The sequence below is a fragment of the Haplochromis burtoni genome, unplaced genomic scaffold, assembly GCF_018398535.1.
Source record: "Haplochromis burtoni strain Fernald_Lab_line unplaced genomic scaffold, NCSU_Asbu1 Contig_43, whole genome shotgun sequence".
In the NCBI taxonomy this organism is placed as follows: Eukaryota; Metazoa; Chordata; class Actinopteri; order Cichliformes; family Cichlidae; genus Haplochromis; species Haplochromis burtoni.
Window position 1 is genome coordinate 1,217,484 of NW_024582404.1, and position 20,863 is coordinate 1,238,346.

At 41.0% G+C, this 20,863-nt stretch overlaps 1 protein-coding gene across 3 annotated transcripts in view; it reads right to left on the reverse strand.

Annotated features, from left to right (window-relative positions):
• The window catches only part of prkg2 (protein kinase cGMP-dependent 2), a 36,996-nt gene continuing 16,133 nt past the window's right edge, over positions 1-20,863 (reverse strand). Inside the window, exons 6-19 of one of the 3 annotated variants that reach the window (XM_005921969.3) lie at positions 20,221-20,284; positions 15,761-15,838; positions 12,710-12,804; positions 11,662-11,730; positions 11,281-11,379; positions 10,508-10,658; positions 9,857-9,993; positions 7,806-7,895; positions 7,580-7,721; positions 6,313-6,476; positions 6,038-6,160; positions 5,733-5,795; positions 5,158-5,224; positions 1-4,158 (exon numbers count right to left, since the gene is read on the reverse strand). In XM_005921969.3, coding sequence (XP_005922031.1) covers positions 4,063-4,158; positions 5,158-5,224; positions 5,733-5,795; positions 6,038-6,160; positions 6,313-6,476; positions 7,580-7,721; positions 7,806-7,895; positions 9,857-9,993; positions 10,508-10,658; positions 11,281-11,379; positions 11,662-11,730; positions 12,710-12,804; positions 15,761-15,838; positions 20,221-20,284 — 1,438 coding nt within the window. In that variant the 3' untranslated portion in view covers positions 1-4,062. The remainder of the gene's footprint in view (positions 4,159-5,157; positions 5,225-5,732; positions 5,796-6,037; positions 6,161-6,312; positions 6,477-7,579; positions 7,722-7,805; positions 7,896-9,856; positions 9,994-10,507; positions 10,659-11,280; positions 11,380-11,661; positions 11,731-12,709; positions 12,805-15,760; positions 15,839-20,220; positions 20,285-20,863) is intronic. The other 2 variants (XM_014333481.2, XM_014333482.2) reach the window with 2 other exon arrangements.

Sequence of the window (20,863 nt, forward strand, 5' to 3'; positions counted from 1 at the left end):
TTGTCCACCTTTGGTTATGAAATGCTGTATCCCATTTTAAAACAAAACAAAAGAAAAATACTTAAAGTTCATGTATTTTCTCCCTCTGTACCTCCTGAAAATAACACAAAATCTGTTTCTGAGGTACAAGGTACAAGTACCAAAATTCAAAGGTATATCTGTATGTACAGGGATGTTTGTCCCTTTTTATTAGATTATTTACTTTTTGTTCATATACAGTGTATATATATTTTTTCAGGATTGCGTCAGACAAAGGCAGGTATAGATACAGTGTAGCACATTATGTGTGCTGATTAGCAGTCCAGTTAAGTTCAATCACTTTGTCTTCAACCACTTTAAAGTGTTAAAGTCCAGCTATTTAGCTGCCTCCCCACATATCTGTTATTACACTATAACATTTGATTAAGAACTTTCGAACATATTCATAATATTTAAAAGCTTTGCCTGATTTATATTTGGCCAATCGCATAAGGTCATCTTCTCAGTCATCTTCCAGCGTGGCTGCTATTTTTAGATCCCTCCCCGGATGTCCAGTTCTGACAAATTTCACTGTCCGTGCTGCGATTTCTCACCAACCTCAGACTTCTGCTTCCAGCTGACCCAGATTTTGTATCTCGCACTGTCACGGCTGATGAGAGCTGGGTCTGCAGGTAGAGCTTAGCAGGTTTTTAGCTGTCCAGTTTGAGTGCAAAGTACACTCGACAGATTTGCTTTTCTGAAAGGTTGAAGCACACCCACTGAAAGGTTGAGGAATCACCATTTTGACGCAGTGGAATAAATCCAGCACATACCAGAGGTACAAGTACATAATGGGACTTCCTCTGAGAGAATAGCAGCCATGCTGAAAATGGTCCAAAGTTGCACAACAAGGTGAGAATGGATCAAACTTTTATTGATCCATTCTCATAACTTTATGATCACACCCCGTGGGCTTGCTGGCCTAAACTGTACGAAGGTAAACATGTAGCAACGTGTCAGAGCTTGTAGATGTAACACAAGAGTGTGAAACATTTTTAAAAGTGAAAACAAAACTTAAAATGTTTTCTACATTTTATCTTACAGGCCCGCGAATTTTGCATCATATTTACCTTCATAAAACTGCACTTTCACTCATGATACATTTCCATTTTTTGTGATGAGAATCTTCTGATTACAATGCAAGACGTGAGTCATTTAAATAAACAAACAACTTCCACTCTCACACACAGACCACTAGCTTCATTTGTCAGAGAGAGCTCCGCTGACTGCCATTAACCAAAATGCCTCTGCTTTTACCATCAGATCTGCCTCTGCAGTAATGACAGTAGAATTTGTGAATTCAACGTCTAAATCCACCTCCGGTTTTCCATTGCAGCAACAAGTGGGCCACTGTAGGACGGCCCACATCTTTGAGTGTGATCCAACCACAGGTAAGACCTCTTTTAGGGCTGTTGAAAGGAAAAGGAAATATCTGCTGTGGACTAGAACCTCCAGATCAGCCCAAAGGAAATTGGAGTTAATGCCACTTTACTAATAAAATGAAAAAGTTCAAATGTTAAACCGATCGGTTTGAAGGGATTGTGTAAATGCAGTTAAAAAACTCTGTCCTGAAACAGCACTGCTCCTCCAAACTCACACATACATTCACCAATCAGAGGACACATTTACAATATACATGATATTTACAAATTCACTCACCCGTTTTTTTTAAGGTTTATATAAAGGAGCAAGTAGGTTAGATTGTATAAACTGTGTATTTCGGATGCTTGTGCTTTATTATATTGAGTGTATATACACAGAGACGTGGTACCTCAAATGTTTAAAATGGAAAACACACCAATTTAAACCCCAGGTTCCTCAGAATCACCTCACAGTAAACCCTAAACATATTCTGCTCACTTCGGCCTCTGCTGTTCCTCCTCACATCATCAACGGCTCAAACGTGTCTCCGGCTCAGGAAGCCCACCGCGAGACGCTCACACTTTATGATTCAAGTGGAGAGAAGGTGTTCCTGTCTTTGTTTGTCATCTGTGACAAAAGTGAAGAGGCTGTGAGGATAACACAGTTGGCACAAGGAGCTACAGATGCTTCATGGATGTTTCTGTTGGGGTACATATCCAGCGTGTGTTGGTTTTCAACGCAGTGTCATCTCCTCAAATTCCCTTTAGCTGTTAGAAATAAAGGCCGCATCGATGTTTCTGAAGTAAAAGAGCAATTAGGGAATTGAAAATAAGAATAGTATGACGTATGGCAAAGAATGCTGAGCTGAATAAACTCTTGGTCCCTCCAAAGCAATCGGTTATGAAGCTCGATGACACCATCCGAGTGTTTCTGGACCATCCATAAAATGTACTGTGCCTGAGGGCAAACTTAAAAAAGCTTGAGCTGTACCCAATAACTTCAGGAAATCTAAAACTACAAACACGACAGTGAATCATTTCTGTAATTTCTGCATGTCTGTAGTTACTCTAATGTGATGTTAGCACAATAAATTTAGTTTTTACTGTTTTTTGTGGGCATTACCAACTGGAAAGCTACCCTGAAATGCCCACATTGCCACTGGGAGATGTTTTTAAGAAAACAGTGCACGTTCAGGATTGGTTAAAGTGCAGGTTCGCTTTCACCAGCTCTAAAATAACTCACAGGGTTACTGTGCTTTACAGAGGGGCTCAAACTTCCACAAGGGGACAGTTACATGGAGGAGTTTATCCCCCAGTCACAGTGCTGGCTGTTATCACTTCCCATGTGTTTATATCGCCCTATTGCATGGGATCAACTCTCCTGTAGTTTTGGTTAGTTTCCTGCCCCTCCCTGAGGCTGGTTCTGCTTCTCTACCTCATGTGATCTTTGAGGTTCTCTCCGTAATACTGTAGGGTCTTTAGCTTATAATGTAATGAGTCTTGAGATGACAACTGTTGTGAACCGGGCCTATATAAATAAAAATAAACATTTTAATTGAATATGGGGTGGAGGTGTTTATCCAGCACACCACCCTGGTGCAGCACATATCAGCAGCAGATTATAGAGAAGCTCATTAATGTTTATAATAGCGTTATTATTGACTCCTAGTGTATCCCAATACCCGGTTCCAGGCTGACGGTTTCATAACGAGCTGTTTAACTCTGCAGTGAGCCGATTAGGCCGTTTGTGTGGCATTTTTGTAACTGAGTGTCTGCGGCTGCACGAGGTGTTGAACTGATAATATGGCTTGTGACTCCCAGTTGCTGATGAGTGTACGTCATATAGAAGGTATAGAAAGAATTTTTATCCTACTGTGATGCTAACCTTACTTATTCTAACTATGAGAACCTGTTATATTCCACAGTAATACCACAAATTGAGCTAGTTGATTCTGTGCAGCCACAGTAGCCCTGAGTGTCCTCTTAGCCCACTAACATTAGCCAGCTGAGGAGTGTTAACTTACCTGACTTAGTGTGATTCAACACAAATATTAGAAATCTTTCTTTTTTTGTTGCATAACGGGGCTACATCTGAAGTTTTGTCTGGGTTAACGATTAATACATTAATCCTGTATGTCAAGCTAGGCAGCTTCATGCTAATTAATGTGACACTGAGCACCATTAACCAGAACCTCCTGTTTTGTTGGCATTAATAAAATCCTTTCTGGTAATGTTCTTAATCTGCTTCTGGCAAATGTCTTGGTGGTGGCCCGACTCCTCTGAGGTAAAAGCTTGTGCATTTCACATCCAGTTTTGTTCGAATGTTGAACGCTGACGCGGCTGTTGGAGCAGCTTAAAACTGTTCTGAATCGCTTCGATTTTTCTCGACATCTTTGTCAAAAATAGTGTGAAACAGAGAGTAAAAGAAAAGTCAAGCAGTAAACCTTTACACCTTTGAAGGCTTCCATTCAAATGTGCACATATTGTATGGAGATGCAGGAGCAATACGGGTTTACCTTTTGGTAATATCCCATTTTCAATTATCTGTCAATCTGTGACAATCATAAAGCTGCTAAACCATGGCTGAGGTGATGTAAAGTCACCTGTAAGTCCACTTTTGCTGTTAGATTTTAGTTGTTAATGTGTGCAGTGGAAGGAAAATGTTGGAAAGATGGAGAAGTCCTCAGAAGTCCATGTCCCAACCAGACAGCTCATCAGGAGGACTGTCATCATCTGGAGGGTAGCTGTCGAAGTAACTGTGATCTGTTGGTCCTGTAAGCTATGGAGCGAAGGAAGGAAGAGGAGAGAGAGATTGTTAGCAAAGCATTGAGTTGGTCTGAAATCAAATAGTAACAACTGATGGGGCAACAAAATTCAACATGGCATTTTTAAGGGTAATACAAATTCCCTTTGGGGTTGTGTCAGGAAGGGCAGCTGGAATAAAACTTAAATCAAATGTGGAGCTACTTGCTGTGGTGACCCCTCGTGATAAATCACTACACATGAGCGGGGGACACTGGTTTCCTTTTCCAATGTGGAACAGTATAAAGTGTGCAGGAGGCAGAAAGCATGATGGCCACGTCTTGCTGGGAGTTCACATGACAGTTACCTCCTTTATCCTTATTAAGCCCATTTTTCCACAACAGGAGCTATAAGACATTGGGTGTGTGTTCATAATACACACGTAAGGGTAAGAAGGAAGAAATGCCTGCTGTGGGACAGGTATTTCTGTGCTGGAAGAAACCTCCTCGGGCTCTACACTGACTGGCTAAAGTCAGATAAGCAACTACAGTAAGATTTTTGGGAAAATCAAGCAATCAGCACATGCTAGATTAAGAAAAGCAGAACAAATGGAAACTGGATGAAAAATAAAACTCCATCAAAGTTCCTGAGAGATTTTACAGAGACAGGAGGAGGCCGGAAGAAAGAGCTAGAAGTGAACTAAAGATTGGCAGCGGTGCTGGTGTAAATGAAGTGGTGAATCTGACAAATTGCTCTGGGAGCTGCCTCATCCTGTCTGCTGTAGCTGCTTTTATCCTTTGTCCCGGCCTTCACACTGAAGTGCAGCTCAGACAACAAAAGGAGAGACGGAGACAGCCGAAGTGACGTCGGGACGCTTGACTTTTAAAAAGTCCCGCGATCATTGTTTCAGCCGGCTAATCTGCCTACAGGTCTCCTGCACACTTTAAACAGCAAACAGATATTTTGTTCTGAAAGTTTAATCACGCTTCAGTCATGACGTGGAACTACAAGTTTTACAAGTTTGATCACAGCTTACTTCTCTTTTCAGTGGCGATGGTAACGTCCTTGCCTTCAGCCCCTCCCAGTTGAAGCCATTAAACCACCTTCAGATACATTAGAGAAAACACACATCTGTAAGTGTATTTATCTTCTCACATTTACATATATGAGTTTGACTCTGTCAGAACAAACGCAAAGTAGGAAACGTCCCAATTTAAAGTTGTTAAATGTCACTTGTTCTGGATCAAGAACTCTTTCTGTACATTTTACTTGGACTTTGACTTCTATTCCTGGCTCAGTATGGAAAATGAGAACTAGGTCAGCATCACGTTTAAGAACAACATATTAATCCCTGCATTATGAGTATATATTGTTTCCTGTAATGCGGTAGCCTCATGCTGTCTTTGTAAAGGAAAAAGGCAAGTGGCAAGTTCAATCATTTGATAAGCCTTGACGATGTTTGCATCCGACTGCTCTTGCACACTGTTCAGTGATTATCTAATTGTAAAGGCTATAAACCACGAGCCTTCATCCATAATGTTCAATCAGTGCTAATTTGTGGAACTAATCTTCCCGCTGAGATCCACAACAAATGAGTCCGTTCCTACTTACCTGTGCTTCTTAATATCAGTTATTCCATTTTTGAGATTGCCCAGTCGCTCTGAGGGGTTCCGCCTATAAAACAGATCAAAGTCAGGAAATTAACTCTTCACCAAATTACTGTGCTAGTTCCAAGATGGTTGGGTTATGTTTTCCTGCTCTGTTGTTCAGAGCTTGAAGATAACTGTTTAATGTACCTGGGTGTCAGGTATACTGAGCACATCAGCCATCATCAGACTCTGTCCTGAAAATCTGAATCGAGGATTTTGTGTCTACTTAAGCTTCAGGTATGTCGGCCTGCGCATGTGAGTGTGTACCTGCATAGCTTGCGTATGAGGTCCTCCGGTCTCTTTGTTATCTTCTTCGGGAAGTCCATCTTCTCAATGCCTCTCAAGATGAAAGTGTACGTCATCATCTGGTCAATTCCTGAGAACGGAGGACTGTGGAGTGAAGAAAAAATCGGCAGATATTCAGCAAGCTTTTAGCAGTACTTTGTGTAAAAATGACTGCAGGTCAGTGGGCAGAGTGAAGTGGATGAGTGAAAGGATGATCTTGCTGCACATTGGAATCACAGAAGACGGCGTGCTCTAACCTGCCGGTAAGAAGCTCAAACACCAGGATGCCCAAAGACCAAAAATCCACACTGAAGTTGTGGCCTTTGTTGAGGATGATCTCTGGTGCCACATACTCTGGAGTGCCACAGAAGGTCCAAGTCTTCTGGCCACATCTGATCTTCTTGGCAAAGCCAAAGTCGACCTGGAAAAGGAGAGTTTAGTCTTTAAAGAGATGTTTACTGTCAGCATACAAGTATAGAGTAATGTTGAAACTTTTAAAAGTCCTCTGGGGAGCCTTTAAGGCTTTTCCACAAAAATACCTGCCTACATTAAAAGCCTTACTCTTTAAGAAACCACTGTGCTGCTTATGTCTGCTTAGATGTCATAAAACATCCTGACGTCTAAGCAGTTTTATCAGACTCATGAAAAAGAAACCAATCAACAAAAAATGTGTTATGTGACATGAATTTCTCCCTAATTCATTGTTTTCTTATCCATCCTACTTACTGTATCCATAACTAGCTTGTCAGAGCATTTGTTCACTGCCCTGCTGGGTCAGCAGACGTGATGTTCATGTGTAATGAAGCTATAATGTTGTGACACTGTCCAAGTTTGACTTGCTTTCAGTAAATGTGCCAGTAACCACTAAAACTGTAGTTACAGTGCTCCCCCCCTTCTTTTAGTTGCCCTTTTAATTGCTTATTACCAAACTATTTAAACTATACTTCATACTGCATGCACTGGTGCACGTTATTAAGACAGCAGCCAGAAGTCGAACTCAGGACCTTCTTGCTAACCCTTGTGCTACCATGCTCCCATTCTTATATTAGTGAATAATTCACCATATGTCACTAATACATGACGTACTCGGCAGAACACTAAACTTGTGACTCAAGCCACAAAACCTAAAGGCACCTGTGAGTCACAGATCAGGGCACGGTAGAGCTCACAGCACCCGCAGAGCAGAGGAATTAGCTGCATCAATTTACACAGCATTTAGATGGATGACGCAGAACGTGGGTGGAGAAAAAAACAAAGCAAAACGCTCACAGACCTGCCAAATGTCAGGCGCACACACAGGTGTGACCGAAGGAAATGTTTAGTTGTGCCTGACAGACTTTTTTGGTCACAATTAAGACCAAAACGGTTGCATCCTGGAGTCTGGAGACACACATTTTGATTAAGCCTGATGACTCCAAACTATAAGAAATGTACTGGTCATCAAAGCGGGAGGAACATGCTGACAAGTGTTGTTCTTTCATGGTTCTGAGACAAAATGCGTTTACTTTCTGGAACTAATCTCACCAGTTTGATGTATCCTTCAGAATCCAGAATGAGGTTCTCGGGCTTCAGGTCTCTGTAGAGGACACCTTTCCGGTGGAGGTACTCGAAAGCCTCCGTGACACAGCCCACGCAGAATTTAGCAGCAGATTCATCAAAGCTGCCCCTGAAGATCAAAACCCAAACATCCTATTAAAACCTTTTGCAGCTTTTGTGACAGTGGCTCCAGACAATGGTTGGCATCTCCTACCTGTCCCTGAGCAGACTCCAGACCTCTCCACCCAGACAGGCCTCCAGCAGCATGTACACATATTTGTTATCCTTGAATGTGCGATACAGTCTGGAGAAAATGAAACACAAACAATTTCAGCTTTAATCATTTGAGATCAGAATGAGTCTTTTTATTCCTTTTATTTATTTATACGGTTGACGCAGTTTCATTTAAATACCAGTTTAAACTTTAAACCAGCTTAAAGTTGCCTCGAGAAATGTTACATCTTAAGATAAAGAACCCGACAATATTTGAGACTGAAGACAACCAGACATGTGCAGCTGGTGAAAGAACCATCAGGGGCAGACAACTGCTAAGACTCTCAGGTCTAAAAGATTTGCACATATTTAACCAAATCATTTTCTGAGTTATAATTAGATACCATCTGAAAAATCTAGTATTTATTCTATTTCGACTCCACTGATATTTTGGTTTTTAAACATGTCATATTTGCTCAATCAGCCATGAAAGTTGAATGAAAATGGCAACAATTTTATATTAAAGTATTCTTTATGGTATATTTACAACAGTATTGTTAAATTCAACTATCACATTCAAAATAATCAGTAGTTGTCATTTACAATGTGAATTTTCTTTTGTTTGTTTGTTTTAGTGTGTGGTCAACAGTGCTCTTCTCCAAGAAAGTAACAAAAAAAAAGTAATCCCTTTACTGATTACTTATTTTCAAAAGTAATTAGTTACTTTATTACTTAGTTACTTTTTGAAAACATGATACAAAACCCGGATAAGTAATAAAGCAATAGACCTTTCAGCCAAATTCTGTTTTTCTGCATAATCCATCATGTAAAATTGAATCAAATGAAAAAGTCTCTTTTGAAAACTTGTTTTATTAGTTTTAACTTGATGCAAAAATAAGTTTTCTTCCCACACAGAGTGAACAGCGGACGCTAATGTTTTTGTCACTTTTTACAGAATCAAAGTAATGTCAGTACTTCCAAGCTTTAAACTCTGCATGGTCGCACGCGCTTAACGTCATTGTCACGAGACACTCTCACAAACAAAACCACGATTCAGTAATGCAGCGTGCTTACGGGAAAGTAACAGTAATCTAATTTTTTTTGCAATACTAATCCCTTACTTTACTCATTACTTGAAAAAAGTATTAAAGTATTACAGTAACGCATCTCTGGTACTCAAATGTTGGACTTTGCAGGAGGGCTGGACTTTTCTTGATACTGCCTTGATTTCAACGTGGGGAAAATCAGGTGTGTCAACGGCCCATTTTTCAAAAAATTATATCTTGAAAACTGTTTGATAAATGATGCTAAAACTGCACAAAAATCATTGTATATGTTTAGACTTTGTAACATAAAATTGACGGTCTAGCAGAAGGCTGCTAGATTACCCATGAAAAGCAACAAAAATACAAAATATATGATAAACAGGAAGCAGGGCACCTAAATTATTAAATTTCGCCCGAGCTGTAATTATCACATAAATGAATTAATTCTTGCTTAATATATGAAGTAATGTTTTCAGATTTTAGTGTAAATAGGAGCCTAGATCGACATCCGTGATTCAACATTAAGCTTAAAGGCTCTTAAAACTGCAGCGTGGGTGTCAACCACTCCACCACAATGCCACCGTACGTAGCCTTAAGTCTTACATCACCCGACGTCGGTCTTGAAAACAGATTAGGAATAAAATAGGTACACAGAGTGTATGAAGAGGAGGTTAGCTGGATGAGCGTTACAGAAGGTGAAGAATGGCTTTAATATCAGAGTCTGTTCCACTGCATACGGTGAAATCGGATCATCGTAATCTCACAAAAGACAAAGAAAAGCTCCTGTTGCAATATTTCATAAGAAATAACCAGATTTTCTTAGCAGACATCTCAATATCCCCTGCTATTCTACCCCACTGAGAAGATGTAATCTGCTCAGGTCCCCGACGGTGATCTCATCAAAAACTAATAAGCGCAGCATTGTGTTCCCAGACTAATGGAGCAGAGATTCATCATGTAGGATAAAAAATGGAAATGAGTTCCAAGGCTGGGCAAGAGGACGCACTTGACTACGAAAGGCGAGCGAGCCTCTGCGAGGATCCTCCTCTCTGAGTGGATGTGTTCTTCCTGCCTGTTGTCCACCACATGCTTCTTTTTGATGACCTTGAGTGCAAAGGTGACATCCTCAGTCTTCACCTTCACCTGCAGATGGACATGACAGGGTAAACATTAAGTTTACTCCTACGCATGAATACACCGTCCTAATGAACTTTCGGTAGAGTAAATTGATGCACTATCAAAATAATAATTTCTATATGAAGGTCAGATTAGAGTTTTCCAGAAAACATCTAAAAGAACCTGCACAATTCTGGAAAAAAAGATTCTTTGCAAAGATGAAACCAAGATTAACATGATGGGAAGAGAAAAGGATGGAGAAGAGCATCAACCATCGAACATGGTGGAGGTTACTAGTGTTATTGATGGTGTTACTGCTGATACAACCAGCAGGATGAAGAGTGTGCAGGACTACACTCTCTGCAAAGATTCAACCAAATGCTGCAAAACCGGTTGCGCAGCGCTCATGGATAATAACCCCAAAAAGAAATAGGATATTCTTCAGTAGGCATTCTCAATCCAACAGATTGCATTTTTTTCAGTTACTGCAGACAAACTGAATGCTGGAAGATTCTCAAACTCACCAAAGGTCAGCTCTTACCAGTTCTACTCGTCCAAACCCGCCGACCCCAAGGGTAGCAATGACCTCCAGGTGATCAAAGGGCCTGGATGAAGAGAATTCAGAAACCAGTTCCTTCAGCTGGATGACGTCAGGAGACAGAGGCTGACTTTGGTGGCGTGACACAGACCTCCTGGATGGAAGACACAGACAAAAACAGAGTGTCTACCTTAACCTAAACATTTAGCAGTAGAAGCAGTAGACCATAACTACTGTACATCTGTGAGTGGAGTTTTCACATCTGTAATTTTCAAATCATAATTTATTACAATTTAAGTGAATATCTGAGCATTTCATCTGCTGACAAGTGAGCCAACAAAAACTTTAACAGAGAAAAAACAGCTAACAGACGAGTGCCTCAGATGGCGAACACCAGCTTATGTTTTCATCAGGATTTTGAGCGAGTCTTCTCCTTGCTGTATTTTCCGTAAAGCACAAGATGTACTCGTTGAATACCCCGGATAAGAAGGATGGTGTGTCATGTTTCTACTTTAACTTGGTAAAAACAGCTAAACTGAAACAAGAGGTAAAAAATCTAAGCATGAAAAAAACTATAACGTGAATCTCCTTTGCAACACGAAACCTTAATAACCTGCAGACGTTGTATCAACCCAGAAGCTGAGAATAATTACACATTGCAGTGATGTGCAGTTTGTTTTGCAATAAGTAGTCATTTCTCTGTAATGCAACCCATTTCTTTTTCCATGCTCAGAACATTTTTGTTCGCTGTCCTGAACATCAGGTACTGCACCTACTTGGCATGTCTCTTCTTGTCGTCGCGATCGAGTGTTGCCACGTACCCTTGGAGGTACTTCTGCAGCTCATTGAAGGTGCCCACCGTCTGATCAAATGTCCTAGAAAAAAGACATCGGCACATTAGCAAACGAACCACTGGAATGTTGGCTGATTCCAAATCTGAACTCAGATCACTGATAGTGATCGAACACGGTGAGACAACGAATGAATTTTTGTGGGAAAACGTCTGGAAAAAGAAAATGTTGACACCGGCTGAAATGTATCAGAGTACAGCTTTGTTCTTCATCACAGACTGGCATCTTTGTTCAGAGTCATTATCGGGTGAACAAAAGCATGTCTTTTACAACCTGTGAGGCATTATTTTAAATCTCAATACTCACTCTCTGTCGATGACGAGGCACTCCACCCCGTTCTCATCAGCAATGATATTGGCAGACCTGACGTCGTCACTGAAAGAGATGTGAATCACATGCACACAAAAACTAAGACAACTGTACATTTTACAACTGTTTTCATTGTGAATTTGGCATTATGAAGCTATTTCTACCTCTGCCCACATTATGCTTTTGTGTTTTTTCTGTGAATACAAAACTTGAAACATTTTTAAATCATTCTGATAAACAATTCACTAAAATTTAGTGAATAAAAAGTTATTCATGGTTACAGATTTATTGGTGGAAAGTTGACAAAAAGCCTTTAAAGTATAAAGATTTTAAATATCATGTCAGACTTTTAAGGTCAGTAGATTGATCTGAGGGTGCTATAAAGCCACTTAAAACTATGTTTCTTACTGCCATTGTTTGTATTGACAACATATCGGGAATGATGTCTGGGATCTGAAATATCACGTTACTTTGGACCTCTGACCTCATCTACAAGGTCAAATAAGGTCAAACCTTCATATAATACTTTTTAAAATGGTTTTCAAAACATGTTTTTTAATTTCTATCTTTGTTTATTGCTGCAACATTTAGGAAATGACACTGGCATAAGGAGATTCTAAACATCACATAGTTTGCATCCAAATATCATGTAACATTTTTATGTGTTATGGCTTTAAAGACAAAAGAATGAGCTGCCTAATTAGTTCTTACATATAAAAGAAAACAAAAACAAAACCCTTCCCTTAAAAACACCGAGAGAGTGAGCTGGTTCTTGTTTGTTTATGATGCGTCGAAGAGCGCTCCACATGATTTCCAAAGCTGTGGTTGGTTCATTTTTCAGATTTTATTTGTATTCACTAATTAATTGTTTTGCACTATGTTATCCTAGCATTGGTCTCGGTATTGAAGCAGGTGCTGCGTTGTGTTACCTCCCAATCCTTACCTTTAATATTCATCTATATAGCACCAGTCCACAACAATCCCCTGACGCTGTTTGAATATTTCAGTCTTTTGTTGACATGACCTGACTGTTGCTGTATTTTACCTTATAAGTGCTTTTTCTCCAAAGTAGTCTCCCTTCTGCAGCGTGTTGATGATCTGTGGCAGCTTGTGGGCCTCGGTGGTCTGGGTCACTTTCACCTGCACAAGACAGTTTGCTGGATGTTCATCTCTTCACCTCCTACAGACGCTTTTAATTTTCTCTCATTTTTTTTAAAGCACTATAAAAACATAAAATGCTAAAGAACTGAAACAACCTTCCAAATGTTTGAGTTTAGTTTAAGGTCTTCTCTAATAGTACATAATCCGAAATGTCGTAGATAAGTTACTGATTAACATTTTGTATAATCAGGCATGATTTTTAAAGCGACGTCTATGTGGGCATAGACAGACCCGTTTTTAAAATCCTCTCTCCTCTCCTCTAGGTTTGTTAAACGGGCAGAGACTTTTAACAAACCTGTTTTGTTCAAAAAAATAAAATAGTCTGAAACGCAACATTTTTTCTGTAGAAGACATTGACACAGTCTGCAGTACTCTCTTCATAAATCCACACAGTCAGGCCTCCGTGACCTTTAATGAAGCTTCCAGATGAGAACCTGTCTGTCTGTCAGACGATGATGTATCGCTGTTCTGTCCCTTCACTTCTGGCAGAGCTGGATGAGGTGGCCGGGGGGAAGCTGGTAGCTACGTAGCTTTAACACAACAATTTCTTCGAAATTGTTTTGGATTTCCCCTCATCTCACCTAGATGACTGTGAGACCCATGGCCTGGTTTTTCTCCTATTTTTTTTTTTACACAGAAGTGATGTTTGGTGAAAGCAGGCCCTCAAACTGAACGAATTATAATGAAGATTACATTAACTATTAATTTAATGTTACAGTGCGTACACAAATGTGCTTTTAAGGAGTGTACTTAATTATACCAAATGGAACATGATGGGCCCAGTGTGATGTGGTGGTGTTGAAGTACTTTATGCTTTCCTGACTTGCTGTTTGAATAGAAGCATTATTTGCATATCAGACGTCTCTGATTTTCCTCTTCCAACTGTTGCCTGCTCGAGCTGCAGGCTTCCACCATTCCACGCCTGCAGCCTGAGAGTTGTCAAACCTTTCAGTAATTTGTGAAGCACTGAAAACCAGCAGCCCACCCTGGCCAAGGTCAAGCGTCCCACTGGTGGCATCGTGGTGCCGAAAAAATGCCACAATTACATCACAGCCGTTATGGTCAAAGTGTGCTTTAGCTAAGTGTCCCATTTGACCCCACTGACCTTTACTTCCCTGTTTTTCCTGATGGCAGGCACTCTCAGATGTTATTTCTACCCTCGTTTGGGGGGGGTTTACAAAGAGGACGGGTGGGGGGCATTTCCTGTATTAGCCCCCTTCTTTCCAAACAACATGTGTCTCTCTTTGGTTTGGTTTGGTTAGCTTAGCGCTGAAGAGCTGCAGTCTTGGATCAGCTCATAATGGCATTTTGAGAGTCCCTGTGGACAGCTCTGGTGTCGGGTTCCCGACTTATCAGACAGACTGGCGGGTGAGTCATAGCCCTACAACTCCCCAGACTCACGTACAGTTTGGTCAACATACTGGTCGACATATTGGACTGTTACTGAGGGAAGACACTTATTCTGTGTGTGTTTTATCTTGTCTTTTGGACATTTTCTCTCTTAATGATTAAACGTTAAACGCGATATGAGGCAGGTATATTACCAAGATACTCCTCTTTCTTTTGTTGGAGATGTGCTTACTATAAAACACTGCTGTATGTCGTTTTCATTTGTGGAAACCAGATTGAAGCAACGTCCTGCAAAGCTTTGAGAGTCGAGCAGTGCTCGAGCAGCTGTTTGGCACTCAGGCTGAGTAACAAGAGCTTTTGCTGCAAATACAGGAGCAGCATCCGGATCCGTGCAATGGAGACATCATGTAGTATTATCTCACCAAAGCACTTGAGGATTTATTCTATTGTTGGAAGACAGGATTATGGCTGGTGCCCCTAATGAGTGCCATTGTTGCAGAAAATGTCTCAGAAATCTCTGCAGTGCAGCTCATGTGTTTTATATTTTTATAACTGACAATAGCAAAAACTATGAATGACAAGTTAGACTGACTGGCAACATAGAAAGCATTTACTATTTTTGATTAATAATTCTTAAAGTAAAAGTAGTAATGCACTGATGCTATTCATAAAAATGATCTAGTTTGGTTTTGGTGATTAGTTTATTCCAAAACTGCAACAACAGCAGCATCCTGCTCGGTTATGAAGCAAATATCCACAGAAATGACTGCTGAGGGCGAGGATGTGCGGCTTGTTTCTTTTTGAGAATGACAGGTTATTATTAGCGTCAACATATCCCAGTTTACAGCTTATGAATGACAGGTTAGCCAAGCCCCAAAGCTCCCATTTGTTTATTGACTCTTTGACTCTATTTGTAATCATAATTTGCAAAAGGAGGATCAGGCTGTAATAAATAAGACTTACAACTAGTAACTGAGACCACGAACTCAACAAGGAAATGTTTACTAAGGTCGTGAATCAAGTGAGAAGTTGGATCGTTTTCTCAAATACTTCTAATAATGACAATAATGGATTGCATTTATATAGCGCTTTTCGAGAAACCTCAAAGCGCTTTACAATGCCACTATTCATTCACTCTCACATTCACACACTGGTGGAGGCAGCTACAGTTGTAGCCACAGCTGCCCTGGGGCAGACTGACAGAGGCGAGGCTGCCATATCGCGCCATCGGCCCCTCTGCCCAACACCAGTAGGTGAAGTGTCTTGCCCAAGGACACAACGACCGAGACTGTCCGAGCCGGGGCTCGAACCGGCAACCTTCCGATTACCAGACGAACTACCAACTCTCGAGCCACGATCGCTGTCAATAAGACACCCACAAAGAATCTCCCCCTGCTGGCCAGTAGAAAGAATGCAGGTTTAAAGCACTTCTGAACTGGCTTCACTTCACAAAAGCTAAATCTTTTCTTAATATATAGTGTATCGGTGTCAGAAGCAAGTTTAGGTTTATCATAACCCTAAATTATCTTTGAGTCATGTGGCTTTGTGTTCGTGCAGCTTGTTCAACAAACGACAGACACGTTACCTTTCCTTGTGCGATGATGTAAAAGGTGCTGCCCTCCTCTCCCTCTCGGATGACGTACTCGCCTTTGTCATAGTATTCCTAAAGGGAAGGAAGGGTGTGAGATCGGGGGAGGACAACCGTCAGAACTGAGACGTTGCATTGATTTAATCACTGGAGCAGCCGGTCTGATTCCTGGTAGCCGGGCCCTGCGGGCTGAGAGCAGCTGTCAGTGACGCTCAGTCATTCAGAGCCTCTCAGCCTGCTGTTCAGCAGAGATTTTCAGGGCTCATGGGGAAAATGAAAATTAAGTCAATAGAAAAATATTAATTATGATGTTTTTAATGTCTGTTAATGGGGGCTTGAGTTAGGATGAATTTGTCAGCCAATTTGTGTTTGACACGTTTTAAATGAACACTGAATGAACCTCAAATGAATGCTTGAAATGAGGTACGAATATGTCCATTTGATCCCTTTCCAAATAATAAAAAATATATATATTTGCCGATCACAATTTTCCGCAGAGAGGGCTGAAATTAACTTTTCAAAATGCCACAGATTTGATTACACAGAGAACACAGAAACGTTTTGAATTAAACTGGTTTAAAGTGATCATTTAGATATAATATGACGTGTATTTAATTATTATTATATTATATGATGTGAATAGATCTATATGTGGATGGAGCTTTAAGATAATAAACTGACTATACAATGCAGACAGTAAAAAAGGTCGAGCTGACACATAAAGTCAATATTCCAATTAATTCCAATTAATTTCAAATACAAATCAGTCACTGACTAATCATTTGTTACATAACAATCTACAAAACAGGCCCTCTAAACTCGGTGGTCGACAGGTGGACACACACCTGCGCTCTCTGTGATCTAATACTGTGTTTCTACCACTTCGCCAGTTAATTAACAAGATTTGGAATTGGTGATGCAATATTGGCCCATGATGGATCGTGAGATGATCGATGGGTAGTGTCAGATGACTAGTGTAGACTCACAAGTCCCACATGGACATTTGTTTTGCCACTTGGCATCCACAGGGGGAAATCATCTGCCCTGGTGGACACACAGAGCCTGCTTAGAGTTCTATTGTGATACATTGTTGCTCTGTAGTGCAGATCGTGTCCTGCATCAGTGTGTTATCATAATACTACAAACATTACTCACAGGTGAAAAGACAATTAGTCAGCCAATCAGAAACATCATATAATAAAAAGCTGTTATGTAGTTCAGTCATCATGACATGCGACTTAAAATCACGCTAGACTTGTTTCAGAGTTTAACTTTAGGAGCGTCATAAAACCGAGCGACACTCTGAAATTCTCGAGTCAAACACTGAGGTGCAGCACGTTCTGCCAGCTCTCTTCCAGAAACAGATTCCTCCGCTTCATCCTGTCAGTTGCTGTTTCTCTGAAACCAACATCTCAAGCATCCCAACCGCAGCATTAAAACCAGACCGCTGAATCAGCGAGCTGGCAGATCGCCTTCCATTTTAAAGCTTTTAGGTGAAGAAAGGGAAGCGCGACGAATGAAGGTGACCAGGATGAAATGTTGCCTGGGACAGAGGCCAAGTTCCTGTAGCTGAGACAACCGTCCGTGGCTATAATCCATTTGACTATAGAGGACCAGAAGTGAACAAACAAATCAGAGCAACCACGCGTAAATATTCCCGGGTGTTTACTGTCAAAACTCTTGACACAAGTGGCATTTTCCTTGAGCGTCCGAGACTGTTTACGCCCCGTTTACGCTTCAGGAGAGCCTAGTTTAACACCCGTCAGTGACAGCGGAGACAACATGCCAGGGCTTTGTTTATAAAGACTGTCTGGATGAAGCTGTAGAGGTGCAGATGAGCGACGGCGTTTGACTTGTGTCTCAGGTTTGTTATACCAGACAACTAAGCTTGTCAAATTTAAACGCACGCCTCTTTATGAAAAGTCCTCTAACCTCCAACAATTAAATGCCCTTCTGTCCTACTTTACACTAACTTCTGGTTTGGTCAGTGGCAGACAGCCACTTGTGCTCAGCTGTGTTTGAGTTAAGTTCGAGTGCAGTCGTTCTGTTTGTTTCCAGTCAGTCAATGAGGAACAGCAGACACTAAAAATGCATGTCTCTCCATGCTTGAAGTTGCAGATGCACTGTGGCGGGGATCACTCTAGTCTTTAGCAGCCCCCACGTGGACAGGCTTCCCAGTGCAGCCCCCTGAACGCATCGTGCTGATTTCAAAGAACTGTTGAAACAGTGATGATATGCACACCGTGCATGATTTATAAAGTGTTCACGACAGTGACGGAAGGAGATTTTTTTGGTCTTTCCCACAGACTGACACTGTATTTGTGGGACATGAAAGAAGGGGCACCCATGCCTTTTGAAATAAATGATTAAATAACACCATATATACTTAAGTTAAATAATAAATGAGGATTTTGCTGCCTCTCCACTATTCCAGACTGCAATCAGTGCTATAGATGGCGGCCTACCCCCTGCACTCCAAGCATAACCAAAATCATTTTATGTTTCCATGGTGAACATAATTAAATCATACATGATCTGCAAAATTCAACAACTTGACACTTGTTAAATTTATTCTTGTCGAGATGAAGTGATGCAATCTACCAAGAGTGGTTAACTGTCTGGACTTGTGATATCACAAGATCACGCAAGATTTCAAACCACAGGAAAATCACTGGAGTTATAAGAGGCAGAAAAGCATACGCACATCACGTGTTTGTGGTTTAACCTGTCAAGGACAAAAACTTAGAAAATTCTGCATCAAGCCTTGTAATCATGGCTTTCCTACTTTTTTACTGTCTGGCGTGACAGCTCGGCAGTGGCGTTTCACCAGTGCTAACAGCAAGAATCCACCAACTGGCCATGGGACCATGGGTTCTCTCTGGGTACGCCACACTCCAAAGACATGCAGTTAGTGGAGTTAGGTTAACTGGTGATTCTAAATTGCCCCGAGATGTGAATTGAGTGCAGATGTTGTTTGTCTCTGTGTGTTAGCCCTGCGATACACTGGCGACCCTGATAACAATAAGCAAAAGAGAATGGATGGATGGAGTGACGGATATACCAAAGCTGTTATAAATCCATTAAAGTTTCATGTTAACACTCCAAAGAATAACTCTTTAAATGAACTTAAAACAATCATGGATTTCCACAATAATAAATGGCTTTCTATTAGCATTAAGTACTTTTGTTGGACTAATGTCATTTACATGGGTTGAATCAACTTACTTAAATTAACTTGGACTCAACTGCAGTAAATAAATTGATTTGTCATTGATTAATTAAGCTGTTCCAACTCAGCTACATTAAGTTGAAATAACAGAATTGTATAATGCTAAAATTAAAGCACTTTAATCACTTGGAAATCCTTTTCATGATTTTTTTCGAGTGCGTTTTCATCTGCTCTGCATCCTTGGTGAGCTGAGTGTCGGGCCACCTGCTGTGGGATCTGGTTAGTTTGTCCCTTCAGCTCACACTGGAGCTTAAATTTTAAGCATCTGAATCTGAGCTTGTTAGCCGAGCTGGGCTTCAGCATTCAGGCTCCGACTCCAGGCTGCAACTTTCAGGGTTGGCTTGTCAATCTACGTGATGACATGACAAGATGTTGCACGCCAGGCGCACAAGTGAATGAAAGGATACATTCTTTTCGTTGCTGTTTTATGTTTTTACTTTCAACAGACCCACTTTTTTTGGTCACTGAATCTTTCCAGTTCAAATTCCAACCAGCTGATCATACTGAAAATCATCAGAGAGACCTAAAAACAACTACTCCCTTCACACACTCACATGCAAAACACACCAAATTCCATTACCCACTGTTTGACAAGACGCTTCAATACTATCTGGCGGATTCTCACTGAACATCTGCACCGCTATTAGGTTACAGCTGCCCCCCTGAGAGGCAACAGAATCAGCTCCATTAGAAATGACTGAATAAGGAGATTCTCGTAGCAGGACGAGCGATGACCGCAAAGATCGTCCTTGAAGTTTCCATTGTGAAAAGAAGCTGAGAAAGCGTTGCGGAAATGCAATGCTTACGGAGAAAAAACGGACTATGCACGGGTCTCCTGCATGCTTCGGCTTACACAGTTACACACACTTCATGGTCTCACACCAAAAGCCTGTCACTCGCACATCTTTAAGAAATCACTCGTCCCCCATTTGAATAAACAGTTTCTGGGGCCTTAGTCAAATAATTATGGTAACAATATACAGCACCCAGCGATGACAGCAATAATATCGGCTCTGTTCATCAACAAGGTAATTTGTGAGGTCTTGCAACTGGCGGCAGAACGAATATGCTGACATGCAGTAATGGTATATGGCCAAATGGTAATGATATTTTGACAGCAGCTATCTGCAAAGCTGGGGCTCCCACGAGCTGCCAGAAGGTTGTGCAATACTGAGGCAATACAATGAAAAGTCAGGAGAAATAAAGATAATTTGACAGAATAACTTACCACCTCCAGGCAGTCCACTATTTTGCTTAGCTTGTCGTCTGGTAGATTAGCCAAAAGTGAAACACTGACGCAAAAGAAAAAGAAAAAACAGGCATTACATTGTTAAAACAAATCACTACATGTTATTATGCAGAACCTGGTTTCCTGTGTCACAGGACACCACAGTTTCAGACAGTGCAACAAATCAATCATTTGTTTAATGTCTCGTGGTATTGACTTAGATCCTGTGACCCAGTTTTGATGATAAAATACACTTGCGTAGCATTTTATCATGACCTGAAGCAAACCTTCCTCACTGACCCACAAACCGTCTTTGGTGTTGTCTTGACAACACTGGACCCCAAAGGCAAAGAGAGAAAATGTCTGCACAAGGAGGCAAGACGGGTGGCGGTGGCACAAATCACAGGATGTTTCTTATAGTTTTGGCCCTCGGCGAGAGGTGTTTTACCTAATGTGGTCACGTCAGGTACACACCCCACCCTCCCACTGTTAAAGTCTTTATTTTGGGAGGGGCAACCAATCAGAAGAAAGCCAAGATAAGAAAGCTAAGCTTCCTAAAGAAAGATGAGAAGGAAGCAGAAACAGTTTGTTGTTGTTGTTGATCTAAAGGGCTGCATCGAGCACCAGTATTACATAAAAGGAT